The 14,689-nt window shown below is 39.8% G+C and overlaps 1 protein-coding gene across 2 annotated transcripts in view; it reads left to right on the top strand.

Annotated features, from left to right (window-relative positions):
• Positions 1-14,689, top strand: part of tenm2a (teneurin transmembrane protein 2a) — a 797,630-nt gene that overhangs the window by 467,025 nt on the left and 315,916 nt on the right. The window contains exon 3 of one of the 2 annotated variants that reach the window (XM_060836884.1): positions 7,954-8,166. In XM_060836884.1, coding sequence (XP_060692867.1) covers positions 7,954-8,166 — 213 coding nt within the window. The remainder of the gene's footprint in view (positions 1-7,953; positions 8,167-14,689) is intronic. The other variant, XM_060836885.1, reaches the window with a different exon arrangement.

The following is a 14,689-nucleotide window of genomic DNA, read 5'->3' as shown; positions in this document are numbered from 1 at the left end:
AGATAGCATTGCATGAAGATTACATTAAGTAAAACAGTCTCTAATCATTAGATAAAATTTAATGTGCAGGCTAGTTGTCAGAATTCCTTTCAATTTTCTCTGCAGATTATTTCTGTTTGTAGAATAATAAAACCGTCAGGCACTTCCATTGGTGAAGTTAATCAGAGAGAGCGAAGGGGTGAAGTCGTGATCATAGAAAAGGTGAAGAGTTTAGAGATTGAAGACTTATTTCAGTTAGCTAAGTAAATCAGTATCCTGTTCTTTCATCCCACGACTGTGATTAGTAAGGCTAAGGTGGAGAGAGGTTATTGCCTCCTGAGCAATGTCTTCATTTTTCTCTTCCCTTTCTTTCAACCATGTCAGATTATTTTATTGAAATGAATATGAATAGCCTTTTTTTTTCCAAGTGTGAGCTTTTTTCCAACTGAAATTATGAAAATTCACAATTTGAAAATTATTGTTTATTTGAAAAGATCCTCCTTGCCATTTGATGACAATAATTGCAAACAAAATATGATAAAATAACCATAATTTTTCATTCATCAGGGATGAGCGATTAATTAAAATATTTGTTGTACCTGCTTGTTTGTTTCATTGTTCGTTGAAATGGAATAGATGAGAGTCTGTCTCATGATTGGAAGCAGATTGCATTTGTGGAAAATTAACTTATGTAAATAGGCAGAGATGCAAAAAACATCATGTGGTTCAGCCTAATTGTTGAGAGACAGATTTATCAAATGCTTAAGTTGTCAGGACTGAGCAGCTAACATGACCTGACATCAGCTGTCTTTATTAAGATTCTATGAAAAAAAATTAGCTTGTAAAATGTGCCTTAACACAGTGAATGCTACCTGACCCTAACCTGAATGATTTCAGGGTTTCCAGAAAAATAGGTTTCTGAAACTTGCAACCTGTAGCGAGAAAAAATAACTTCACACATCATATTAAAGTTACTCTGCAAATCACTTCTGAAATGTTGCGTTAATTTATTTTTACACGTATTTATCCTCCCATTTTTCATTCATTTTTCATGTCTCCCTTCCTCCTTAGTGACCCATTTTCTACCATGTATCATTTTCTGACGCCAATCACCAAATCTCAATCTGCAGGCTAGACCATCTGTGTACTGACTGCCAAGTGTATTTGAATACCAGGATGAATCACTACCACTCTAATTCCATTGAGTGAAAACCCACAGAAAGAAAAGCTAGATTTGAATGCGATAGTCAATTTTAATTGCTAACTGAGATCGACAGTACAAAATTTCATTCTCCAAACTTATTAACATCTGTTGTGGTTCTGTTCGCCGAGTTGGGAATTTGTGTTGCAGACGTTTCGTCTCTTGTCTAGGTGACATCCTCAGTGCTTGGGAGCCTCCTGTGAAGCGCTTCTGTGATGTTTCCTCCGGCATTTATAGTGGTTTGACTCTGCCGCTTCCGGTTGTCAACTGGAAGCAGCAGAGACAAGCCACTATAAATGCCGGAGGAAACATCACAGAAGCGCTTCACAGGAGGCTTCCAAGCACTGAAGATGTCACCTCGACAGGGGATGAAACGTCTGCAACACAAATTGCCAGCTCAGCATACTGAACCACAACAACGAGCACCCGAGCTACAAATCTTCTCACAAACTTATTAACATCTAGCAACAATTTAACTCTTCAAGTACAGAGTTCCCTTTTGCAACATTGTAATGATAGAAGGCATTGGTGGCATGGATGTAATATTCTTCAGTTACTAATGGTTAGGTTGCTAAGGATGTTCCCATTGACCAGAGAGTTCAGAACCATGGGTCATAGTTTATGGATATGAGGAAGGCCAGATAAGACTGAAATGAGGAGAAATTTCTTCACCAGAGAGTCGTGAGGCTGTGGAATTCTCTTCCACAGAAACCAGCTGAGCACAAAATATTACACGTTTTCAAGAAAGAATGAGATATATTTCTTTGGGTTAAAGCCATCAAAGGATTTGGGGGAGAAAGCTGGAACAAGGTACTGAGTTAGATGATCAGCCATGATCATATTGAATGACAAAGCAGTTCCAAAGGACTAAATGGCCTGCTGTTGCTCGTAGTTTTGCATTCCTATGTAGTATTCTAGGACATGAGTTTGAATCCCACTATGGCAACTTGTTTAATTTGAAATTTAAATTGCTTCACGAATGCATTGGTATGCCCTCGACCCCGCTCGGGTGAAAAAATGTTTAAACGGGAAAGCGCCATACCATGGTATCTTATGGTCGCCAAACTTTCAGGATTGCCATTGAGACTTCAGAAAATGCACATTTACACTGCAATAGTGATTATAGGTGAAAAGTACCACATTGTAGGTACTATTAATCATCTGGTGGTCGAGAAGAGTGCCTTATAAATAGAGCTCCATTACCTTTGCAGCAAGCAACCCAGGAGACAATGCATGAGGAAAAGTCATGAAGAATTTGATGTTTTTTTACTTAAACTTCCATCGTAAAATTCTTTAGTGGTTGTGAAAATATTGGAGATGAGAAAAAGACTATTTGACTGCAAAGGGCAGTTCAAAGAGCAGGCCATTTCAGGAAACTCGAGGAATATGGCTTATCAGAGTTCACAGCTCTATGCTAACCCCGTGTGATGCATTTGGAAGGGTGTCAAGTTCATTAGCCAGCTGGTGAACTGAAACATGCTGTTGAGAGACAGCATCGTTTTCTTTTGCACATTCTAATTGTGCTAGTTAAGTAATTCAGAGGTTTTCTGAAGGATAAGGACATTGTGAGAATTTTTACCATGTACGTTATTGGACGGGACAGATCAACACAAAAAGAATTATTACCAAATGTTATGTTAGTGGAAACAAATAGCAGACAGTAGTGAATCTAATTACTCCCCTGGATAAATGTACTTTCAGCAGGTAATTGTAAATGGATCTGAAATCAAATTAGGAAATTTATGCCGAAGGAGTGAAGTATGCTATATTGGTTCATATTGGTTCATAAGACAACATTGCACATACTGTAACCAGTTATATATCAGGTCATTTTTCCAGCATTGGTGAATGGCAGAGAAAAAAAGGGTAAACTAAAACTAGCTGAAAAAAAAGCCTGTCTTCATTCAATGATGACTAAATAAATAGTTACTAGCTTGGTAAATTAACATAGAATTTGAGATTAAATTATGAGACACCTTTTGATGACAGCTGAACTGATCAAACAAGAATAGACTGGAATAGTTCTTATTTGTCATTTCTACCACATACAACTGATACAGTAAAAATGAGACCACGTTCCTCCAGGTCTCAGAGTGCTACATGGTCAGCACAAGCTACACAATCGTACACGGCATAAAGTGCATAAGAAGTGCAAAACACTCAAGTTACAGTGTAGTAGAAGAATGATAAATAATAGACATTTTCTAGCAGCAATTCAAAGTTGTGCAAAGAATTTCAGGTGCGAAAGAGTCCGGTCATTTTGTGTTAAGTAGCCTAATGGCTTGGGGAAAGAAATGACAAGAGGGAGAAGAGTTTGAGTGAGGGTGTGTGGTGTCTCTCACAATGCTCTCAGCCTTTCTGATGCAGCATGTGGTGTAAATGTCTGTAATGAGGGAAGAGAGACCAAGGATGGTAGTGGGTTGTTTGCATGTTTGATGAATTGTGGAATTAGTGATCAATTTTTCAGGATTAGTGAATCACTTAGATATTTTAGTTTGTTTAAGTAAATTTGCTCCTTGTGAATATGTGGGATGACAAATCCTGAAAACTGATAACTGCCTTTCCTATAAACAAAGTGAAGCTTTTTTTCATGTACACCAGATATTGAGAAGTTCAGGATTTGCCACTTCCATCCTTGTATAAAGGTATTAATTCAAAAGTTTTTTTCAAGTAATAGATTCATGAAAGTTCATTGAAATCGGTTCTTGCTCCTTGCTCTAGTACAGAGAAAGAAGGTAGCTATTTGAATGTCTGGGGAGGTCTTTCTTATTCTTAAATTTTAACAGTACATACTTTGATGGTAAAGTTAACAGAATATGGACAAACTAGCCTTCTTAACATTACTTGGTTCGAGACAAACAAACTGCAGATGCTGGAATCCAATGTAAACGGGCAAGAAGCTGGAAGAACACAGTGAGCCAGGCAGCATCAGGAGGTGGAGAAGTCGACATTTCGGGGTGTAAGCCCTTTTCCAGGACTGGGGGTCGGTTTGGAAGAGTGTAGATGGAGGGGGTGGTAGAGGCAGGGTGGTGAAGTGGGGATAGATGAAGACAGGTTGAGGGTACGACCTGGTTGGTCAATGTGAGGAATGAATCTAGTTGGGAGGAGTGGAAGCCTTCAGGCTGGACATTGAGTTCTCCAATTTCAAATGACCTACCTTCCTATCCCCTGACTCCCTTCCCAGCCCCTTCTCCTCCCTTCCAGTCCTCCCTGCCAACTGGATGCATTCCTCCCATTGACCAACCAGGTTGCACCTTTTACCTGTCTTCACCTATCCCCACTTCACCACCCTGTCCCCACCAACTCCTTTATCTGCAGCAACCCCTACACCCACCCCCAATCCTGGAGAAGGGTTAGACCCGAAACATTGGCTTCTCCACCTCCTGTTGCTGCCTGTCTACTTTCTTAACATTACTGACTTAGAGTTATAGGGTCAAACTGCATGGAAACAGACCCTTTGGTCTAACTGGTCCACTCCTTTAACAATTTAGCTTGAAGTCACTCACCTTCTGGGATTTAAATGCTGAAAAACTGAAAAAGCAAATGGAACAGCAAGTGGTTAAGATCAGCAAGGGAAAAGAAAGATCAGTGTTTCAGTTGGAAGTTATTAATCAGAAATCACTTTCTTTGCTAGTGAGATTGAACAGCCGGTCAACAATGGAAAAAAATGCCTTTCTTGTTAAAAAAAATATAGCTTGAGCAAAAGGTTATTGAGGAATTTGAAAGTATATTAAAATCTGATTGATAATTGAAACTGGTAAAGCACCTCAGTACAAAACTTTAGCAATTTATTACCTGGATTCACTGGCCCAATGAAACTGAAAGTGTTTGCATCTATTCAATATACAACCTTGCTTATCCAAATGAGACAGCTGGGGAGTATTTTGTTCGGATAACTGATCTAATCATAAACAAAGAAAGCCATACTGAAAATAATTACATAAAAAAATGTTTACAGAGATTTTATGTCATTCAATCGATAAAATGTGTCCAGACATTGGATATTTCTTAAAATTTCATGATATTTTACAAATAAAATCACTTTTTGGCGAGAGTTTAACTAAATTCTGTGATTTGTTTCACTGACATTTTCCTTGGTTTTATCCTGGTCCTCAACAGTCGCTGACATCTTTCTGTTCAGTGTCATCCTGCCATCCAGACTAACCAAGTGTTGTCCCTCCCTCCTCGGCAACTGTCAAGCCCTTAGAGAGAGAGGCATAAAATACAGGGGGAACATGAGAGTGAGGGAAGATTTTATCACTGACATCAGTTTCTGTTCTCTCATCGATTTTTTAGGGAGTAACGTTTTCCTTGTGTTTCCTCCTGTCAAGTTTTCCTCCTGTTTATTTTCATGTGTGCTAATTCAGTATGAGTTGCTCTCCCTGATCAAAAAAAAGATTACATTAAATTTTCTTGTCAGCTGAAGGATATTGAGTTTTATTTGTTTGGGAAAATTGAGTCGTCATGGGATAACAGAAGGAAAAAGCAATTGAAACAAAAGGTGCAAGCACATTTTTTAACTTAACTCTCTGAAGAATGACCTGAGGAAAAAAAATTGTTCGGTTTGCAAAACGGAGAGAGTTATGTTGAGAGTGAATCTTGCTGTTAGAGCGCACAGCCCGGGCTTACACATATGTTGTTCTTGTGTGTTCACTGTCACAAACCTTTTTCTTCAGGGAGAATAAGTATTGTGAGCCTTTTTATAAAAAGTATAAGACTTAACTCTAAAGTCACATCTCGAGGATATACTTGAAGTTAATTATTTATTAGAACATACTTGCATCTATATTCCTGTTCAAATTTACAAAATGATTCCTTAAATAGAGGAGGAATAGACTTTTCCTACTTCAATTCAAATGCATGTATCAGGACCATGAAATCTTGATTGGATAATCCGAAATTCGGATAATTGATGTTCAGATCGCCAAGGTTGTTCTGTATTGTTAACAACCAGTTTGTCATTAGATTAGGAACTTGCCTCTAAATCTGTGGCTGCAATGATAACTATTTAGCCATTTACTAACTGCTGCTATGTATGTGGATAGAATCATGTATGCAAGAAAGATTGGAAATCGGATTAGTACTGTTGGAGTTAAGATCACTTGCTAAGTCCCGAAGTGCAGTGTCTGTCATGTGCAAGCAGTAATAAATATTGCTGGATTCATTTTCCAGTTGGCACAAGAACTAAATGGTGTGGTCAGTGATCAAGCCATTGCTGTTCTATTGTTCTGAAAAACTGAAAAATTCACAAAACCTGTTGAATTTTTAAAGCAAGATGTTTTTAAGCACACTTTGTTAAGTTGATGCAATAACATAAATACCTGAAATGTGTAAGAGTTGATATACACATATAAATGGTTTGTGGGAAGGCATTTGATCAAAACAATTACATCAAAATATTCAATCTTTTTGTCCCAGAGCAGCATTTTAACTTTGCAATAAGATACAGAAGCAGCGGTTGGCATTATGGTTCTTTGAACCTGCTCCATCATTCAGTAAGATCACGAGTGGCCTTATACCATAAGTTCACTTTCCCACTTTTTCCCTTGATTTGTTTACGGATGTGGATATCCTCCCCACCATCACCCTTTTAAAACTAGTATGTTTGTCTTTTGGCAAGGAGATCAATATGATGTACAATACTCCAGGTAAAAGATAAAGTCACCATCATGAGACAATGATGGTAAAGTTTACTTGAAGGCCACTTTACCTCAGACAAGGGGAGAGGTTGAGAAGGCAGACCTTTCATGGTCATCTTAGCCGGTGTGGGAATTGAGCCCATGCTATTGGTGTCACTCTGCATTGCAGACCAGGTGTCTGGCTAACTGAATTAACCAGCCCCCACATACTATGTCCTCATTAAAACACTTTTATGTCACTCATACTTACAAGAACAGTTCATTTTTATATACTCTTTTGCAATGAAGGCAAACAAAAGCGGTTTGCTTTCATTAATTGCTTGTTATTATTTCATAATTACAAGTTTATATGATCTGTTACCAATTATTAGCAAAAACACTACTTTGGAATCCGATGGTAAAACAACTGAGACCCTAATCTTTTATTAGTGATCGAACAAATTATAAGAGTGGTCATGTTCTTTAAGATTAACAATTAAATTAAATTTCTGGGTAAGGGAGGAGAAAATCAGATAAGGTTCTTCTTCTAATTGCTGTTTTATTTTTGACCCTTCTGGAAGTCTGCATGTCTGGACATCAAGTAAAGTCAAGATTGTATACAGTTACGAAAATTGCCTTTCAGTGTTCATCATCAAAATTCACAAATGAATACTGGCTACTTGTCAAGAGATCCAATGGCAATTAATATCCTCTGGAGCTTTATTCAGCAAGGAATTTATAATAATAGGAATGGGATGTTGAGGAGAAATCAGCAAAAGTAGATGCCTTTAATAGTAACCTACTTCATACGTATTGAACTCCAATTAGTCCAAAAAGTAAGTTATTTTATTGGATAACACTCAACAACTTTCATCAGTTGAGACAATATTTGAGAGAAATTGTCCCCATTGATTCCTTGCATGAAGCATACTCCAGTTCTGAATACATGGCTTCAAAGGGAAATGGATTGTTGAACTTTGATAGCTTCAAATCTAAGTCTGTTTCATTCATGAATATGCCAATTGAGGAAAACTGTGGTCCCTCACTGGGCTACTTTTCTGGACAATGCAAGTTATGATTTTGGATGCACTTCAACAGAAAAGTTGTGCATCATATTATTTAACACCATTGAACAACTGACCCTCTTTTCCCCAGGTCGTCCCATCCCACATTCATCATCGCCCAGCCACCCATTTGCCCAGCAGACCAGCACCCTTCTTTCATCATCTAGTGTGAAAGACTACCAAATGCCATTGCTTGACAGCAGCGTCTCTCATCCAGCTCTCGAGTCCAACCCCAATGAAGAGTTCGCCATTAATTCATACCTATTGCGAGCAGGTTCTGGTGCACCGCCACCCCCCAGTAATGGTAAGAATATATGCTTATATCTGCCTAAATTCACACTCAATGGTATCTTGTTCTTTTTGCAGAGGTTTTCCCTCTCATCCTAGCTGTGTGACTCTCTGACAATTACACTGTTGTCACATTCTCTCTTGCACATTAACTGGCCTTGTTCATTGTTTATCAACAGGCAAGTTATTGAAATTTCCTTTTGCTGAATAAGTTGATAGTACAGCATATTGGTGATGTGAAGATGTATTCTTTCTGCTGGAAGACTATTATAGCAGATAGAACATGAAATGAGAGATCTTTTCTCTTATAGTTTTTAAAATTTATTTTTTCTTCCTTTCTATAATTTAGGAGTTCTGAATATTTTTGTTCATTAATCACATTTTCTGAGATTTCTTTCAACAATGATGTTATTTCCTATTTTGAATATGTTTGTTTCTCTATGATAATTTAGAGTGCACATTGTAAAGAAATATAATTACAGTTCTTCTAAGGATCCATTACATCATTGTGGTAATTCATTTATTATTTGTAGAAGGGACATCAATCACAGCTGCTGTAACTGCCTGGGCAAATGAATTTAACAATTCTAAGACAAAGTAATTGGGAAAAGCAACATTGAAATTGAATTGGTAGATGGAAAATTCCCATTTATGTTAAGATAATGGAATACTTTTCCTAAAACCCACAATTTCAAAACATCATTAAATGGTAAAGTGCAATGTAAGCAGTCTCAAATTCTGACAGAAGCTACATTGCAATGAGTCAGAAAGTACAATGTGCCTATCTTGTTCTCGTTCTCTCCTTATCCTGTGTCTTTTTGCCCAAAACTTGGTAATTCCCAAGTCACATTTGAAACTGTGAGAGAATTTTTTTTGACTATCGAATCAGTCGACTCATGGCCTCTTCTCTTTACCCTTTCATGGAATTATGCCACTCAGAATGAGATCATTCAGTTAATCTTGTCTATGCACAATCTTGGAAAAAGTGATGTCCTTAGTTCCACTCTATTCCTTCCCAATTTCCCTACAATTTCTTCCTTCTTTGTATTTCACTGACTAGAAAACATTTGAGACATGTGATGGCCATGTGAAGCAATAAATAATTGTGTGTTTTCCATTTTTTTTCCTTCAAGTATGTATCCAATTCCCTTTTGAAATGTATTATTGAATGTGCTTCCACCATCCTTTCAGGCAGCACATTTCAGATCATTACAAATCGCTGTGTAAAAAAAAATGATTTCTCATTTCCCCTCTGCTTCTTTTGCCAATTACCTTTATTCACACTCACAATTATATTGTCTTGTGGTTCACTGCAACAGTTAGGAATGTGTATACTCAAGTCTGAAAAATAACTCAAAGGAAAGAAGGAAAATTGAACATTGTCCCTGGAGAGTCCTGCATTTAAACAATATTGCTGACTCTGTATTGTAATAAAATGCAGTATGAAAGTGAATTTAATTAATTGCATTGGTCAGCAAATCCTATAACGTTGACACTGGAGATGATGTAGTAGCCATTTTAAATGCTCAGTGGATGGTTTCAAACACCTCAGTTTGTTGGTAATGTTCTTTCACCATTTATCTCAAGTGAGTGTGCCATGGAAAAGATGGACTCATTTGTTTTTAATTGCATCAAAATATATAATCAGTGATGCAATAATATATTGTTGGCATTCTGTACTGAACTATGATTTACAGTCCATGAAACCAAAGACTAATGGGATTGTAAAATGGTAATGGTTTTTATACATATTTCAGCACTTCCATAACCTTTCTCTAACAAAAACAGAAATTGTTGGAAAAACTCAGTAAGTCTGGCAGCATTTGTGGAGAGAAAGCAGAATTCATGTTTTAGGTCAAGTGACCGTTCTTCAGAACTGGTTGTAGCTAGGAAAGGGTTGGTATACTGTATTTGCTGAATATGGGGGTGGGGGAGAGGGGGAACAATTGAACAATAGATGAAGATGGACCTCAGAGAGAGAGCAAAACAGTTGGCCAGACAAAAGAATGGTCAGCCTGGGAGAATGAAGAACTGCTAATGGGGGCCATTAGTGGCTGACAATGGACTATTTGCTATAGAAGCCCATGAAATGACGAGGTCTCGTGAGTGAGGGCTGGAGAAAGGACACAGAAGAAAGTGCCCGGGGCCTAAAATTATTGAACTCGATATTGAGTCTGGAGGGCTGCAGGGTCCTCAAGTGGAAAATGGGGTGTTGTTCTTCCAACTTGTACTGAGCTTCACTGGAGCACTGCAGCAAACACGAGACAGAGATATTGGCCAGAAAGCACGGTAGTATGTTGAAGTGGCAGGTAACAGGAAGTTCAGGATCAATTTTGAGGACAGAATGTAGATGTTCTGTGAAGTGATCACCCAATCTGCATTTCATATCCCTAATGTAGAGGAGACCACATTGTGAGCAGTGAGTACAGTGGACTAGATTGAGTGAAGTGCAGGTAAATCACTGCTTCACCTCCAACGTGCAGCTGGAACCTTGGATAGTGAGGAAGGAGAAGGTAAATGAACAGATGTTACTCTTTCTGTGTTTGCATGGGAAGGTGCCGGAGGGGTATGAGGTGGTGTTGGGAATAGACCATGTGTCTCAGAACAAACAGTCATTATGGAAGGCTGACAAGGAGGGTAGGCATTCTGCCTGGTGGTGACATCATGCTGCTGAAATGGCAGCTAGTGATCTTTTGTATGTACAGTAGATGCTAGTGGATGGTAAGTGAAGACTGGAGGTCCCTCTTGCTGTTTTGAGGGGGGGGGGGGGCGGGGTGGAAGAGGTGTGAGCTGAAGTGCAAAGGATGGGCTGAACACAAACTGAGGGCCCTGTCAACCATGTTAGTGGAGAATCCTCAGCTGAGGACGAAGGTGGACATTTCAGAGGGTCCCTTGCAGAAGCTGGCATTATCTAAACAGATGCAATGGAGACAGAGAAGCTGGAAGAATGGAATAGAGTCTTTACAGGAAGTGGAGTATGAGGATGTAGAGACAAGGTAACTGTGGGAATCGTGAGTTTATAATGGATATTGGTGGCCAGCCAATCCCTAGAAGTGGAAACAGAGATGTTGAGAAAGGCAAAGGAAGAATCAGAGATGGGTCAGGTGAAGGTGAGAACGGATGAAATTGGAAATGAAATTGATAAACGTTTCTAACCCTGGGATGAGGGGGGAAGCAGCACCATTCATGTCACTGATGTACTGGAGAAAGAGCTGTAGTTGAGGTCCGCGATAGGATTAGAACAAAGAATATCCCACATACCCCACCAAGATATAAGTGTGTTCCATGCTGGCACCTGTAGTCACATCTTTGACCTGAAGAAAATGAGAGGAGTTAAAGGAGAGTGTTCAAAGTGAGGATGAACTCAGCCAGGTGGAGGAGGGTGGCATAAGATGGAGATGTTTCTTCTCTGACCGTCAGATGTTGGATTTAATTCTGATGTTTATTACTGAAAATTTTACACTGACGACCATACTATATGCTATTAAAGCAACTGTAAAATTTTAGTGCTGTAAAAGGAAATACAATAATCTACTTCTTTGACACTGTTCATTTTATTTCTCATTTACTCTTTCATGGAATGTGGGTATTGCTGGGAAGGCTAGCATTAGTTGTCCATTCCTCATTCCCCTTGAACTGACTGGCTTGTCAGAGGGCAATTAAAAGTTGACTGTGTTGTGGAGTCACTTGTAGTCCAGACCATAGTATGTTTGATTTGTTTCAATTTATTGTTGTCACATGTAGCTAGATACAGTGAAAAGTATTGTTCAGCATGCAGTGCAGGCAGATCAGACCATAAATACCTTCCCTAAATTTGATGATCGAGTTATTTTTACAACAATCAACGATAGTTTCATGGGTGCCATTACTGAGATCAGTCTTATACCCCAGGCTTCTTTCATTCATCTACTAGCTGCCATGGTGAGATTTAAACCTATTTTTCCCAAAGCATTAGCGTTGGTGAGTGACATTACTACCACACTGTCATTTCCCCCTCACAAGAGTCAGGTCAGACTCTGATGCAATCTGATGAAATACCTCAGAGCATTTTCAATCATACCTGTTTGAGGTTATGAGTAAAAAGTAGATGGTATCCGACAACTGGAACCCATGTAATTTTGGTATTATTATCACAACTGATTTCAATGAGAAAATGCAGCTAGGGAAAAAAAGTTATTCTTCTATCCCCACTTACCTGTCTTAGCCAGGTCAGTATCAAAATATTGAATCAGGAAAGGACAAATGGTCCACTAATTTTAATCCTCCCACAATCCATCTACTATTTATTCTCTCATTGAATGTACTCAAAAAAATCAGTTCATCCCCAAGTAAACCCACAGGAAATTTAACTTTGTTTCTTCTGTTCCACAATGTACTTGAGCAAAATAGCAAGATATTCCAATCTCATAAACCATATGAATCAACCATGACTGTTTGTATTCATCATGGACCCAGTAACACGCCTTTTGCACTCATGAACAGGGTATAAACTGAACTATGCTGCAAGCTCTTCTAACCATTTTCTTTATTGTAGCTTTTTCTTAGATCATAATCAGCTCATAGATTCTAATGTCTTCCTTCCTGAAATTCCTTATCTCTCTGTATTGCCTTTGTGCGACAACGGTCATACATTTAAAACTTGAGCTTGGTGCCATCCAATACCGAACAACCCAGATGACCTCCTTCTTCAAAGACCGCAATTTCCCCTCAGACATGGTTGACGATGCTCTCCACCGCATCTCCTCCACTTCCCGCTCCTCCGCCCTTGAACCCTGCCCCTCCAATTGCCACCAGGACAGAACCCCACTTGTCCTCACCTACCACCCCACCAACTTCCAGATACATTGTATCATCCTTCATCATTTCTGCCATCTCCAAACAGACCCCACCACCAATGATATATTTCCCTCCCCTTCCCCATCAGCGTTCCGGAAAGACCACTCCCTCCGCAACTCCCTCGTCAGGTCCACACCTCCCACCAACCCAACCTCCACTTCCGGCACTTTCCCCTGCAATTGCAAGAAATGCAAAACTTGTGCCCACACCTCCCCCCTCTCTTCCCTCCAAGGTCCCAAGAGATCCTTCCATATCTGTCACAAATTCACCTGCACCTCCACCCACATCATTTACTGCATCCGCTGCACCTGATGTGGCCTCTACATTGGGGAGAGGCCGCCTACTTGTGGAACATTTCAGAAAACACTTCTGGGACACCCGCACCAACCAACCCAACTGTCCTGTGGCTGAACACTTTAACTCCCTCTCCCACTCCGCCAAGGGCATGCAGGTCCTTGGCCTCCTCCATCGCCAGACCTTGGCAACACGACACCTGGAGGAAGAGCACCTTATTTTCCGCCTAGGAACCCTCCAACCACAAGGGATGAATGCAGATTTCCCCAGCTTTCTCATTTCCCCTCCCCCCACCTTATCTCAGTCGCAACCCTCGGACTCAGCACCGCCTTCTTGACCTGCAATCTTCTTCACGACCTCTCCGCCCCCACCCCCTCTCTAGTCTATCACCCTCACCTTAACCTCCTTCCACCTATTGCATTCCCAATGCCTCTCTCCCAAGTCCCTCCTCCCTACCTTTTATCTTAGCCTGCTTGGCACACCTTCCTCATGCCAGAAGAAGGGCTTATGCCGGAAACATCAATTCTCCTGCTCCTTGGATGCTGCCTGACCTGCTGCGCTTTTCCAGCAACACAATTTTCTGCCATCTAATTGAAGTTTCCTTATTTATCATCTTCTGTTTAACTCTTGAGACTTAGCAGATTGGTCCTTACCTTTTATCAAGATTGTTGAATTTAAACAAAGCCTTTCATATTATCTTTATAACTATAATTTCTCAGCAGATATTTTAATCCTTTTGTTTTAAAGGAATCGTTAGGGCAATACCTATTCCCCTTATGAGGCCCCATTCAACATTGTAGATTCCACAGCAACTCTTTTTGAAGCAGAGCAGGGAGTTCTCACAATGTCATGATCAATGTCCTGCCTCAAGCAACACTACAAAAAGCTGATTGCATAGTCTTCCATTGAATTGCTGTTTGGAGGATATAGCTATATCGTAGAATAACAGAATCCCGACTGTGGAAGCAGGCCATTCAGCCCACTGAGTCCACTCCAATCCTTCAAAGAGCATCCCTCTCAGACCAAAGCCCCCTGTCCTCCCCACCTATCCCTACATTTCCCATGGGTAACCCACCTAGTCTACACATCTTTCGGCTGTGGGAGGAAACCAGAGCACCTAACGGAATACCACACAAAATGACAAGAATATGCAAACTCCACACAGCCAATCACCCAAAACTGGAAGTTGAACCTGGGTTGCTAATACTGTGAGGCAGCAGTGGTAAACACTGAGCCATAGTGCCACCCTATCCTATGTGTAAAAGGGTTATTTTATTTTACCACATAGTGAAATTTTTCACATCTCAAGCGAGTCATTGTCTGGGAAACTTGCCCAATGACCCAGCACCAAAACCCGGGAAAATTGATACATAAGCCTCATACACATCTTACCAGTAAGCTGTGGATAT

This window comes from Hemiscyllium ocellatum, chromosome 16, assembly GCF_020745735.1.
Source record: "Hemiscyllium ocellatum isolate sHemOce1 chromosome 16, sHemOce1.pat.X.cur, whole genome shotgun sequence".
Taxonomy (NCBI): domain Eukaryota; kingdom Metazoa; phylum Chordata; class Chondrichthyes; order Orectolobiformes; family Hemiscylliidae; genus Hemiscyllium; species Hemiscyllium ocellatum.
The sequence above is the reverse complement of the archived record's forward strand: the minus strand, read 5'-3'. Positions and strand labels throughout refer to the sequence as shown.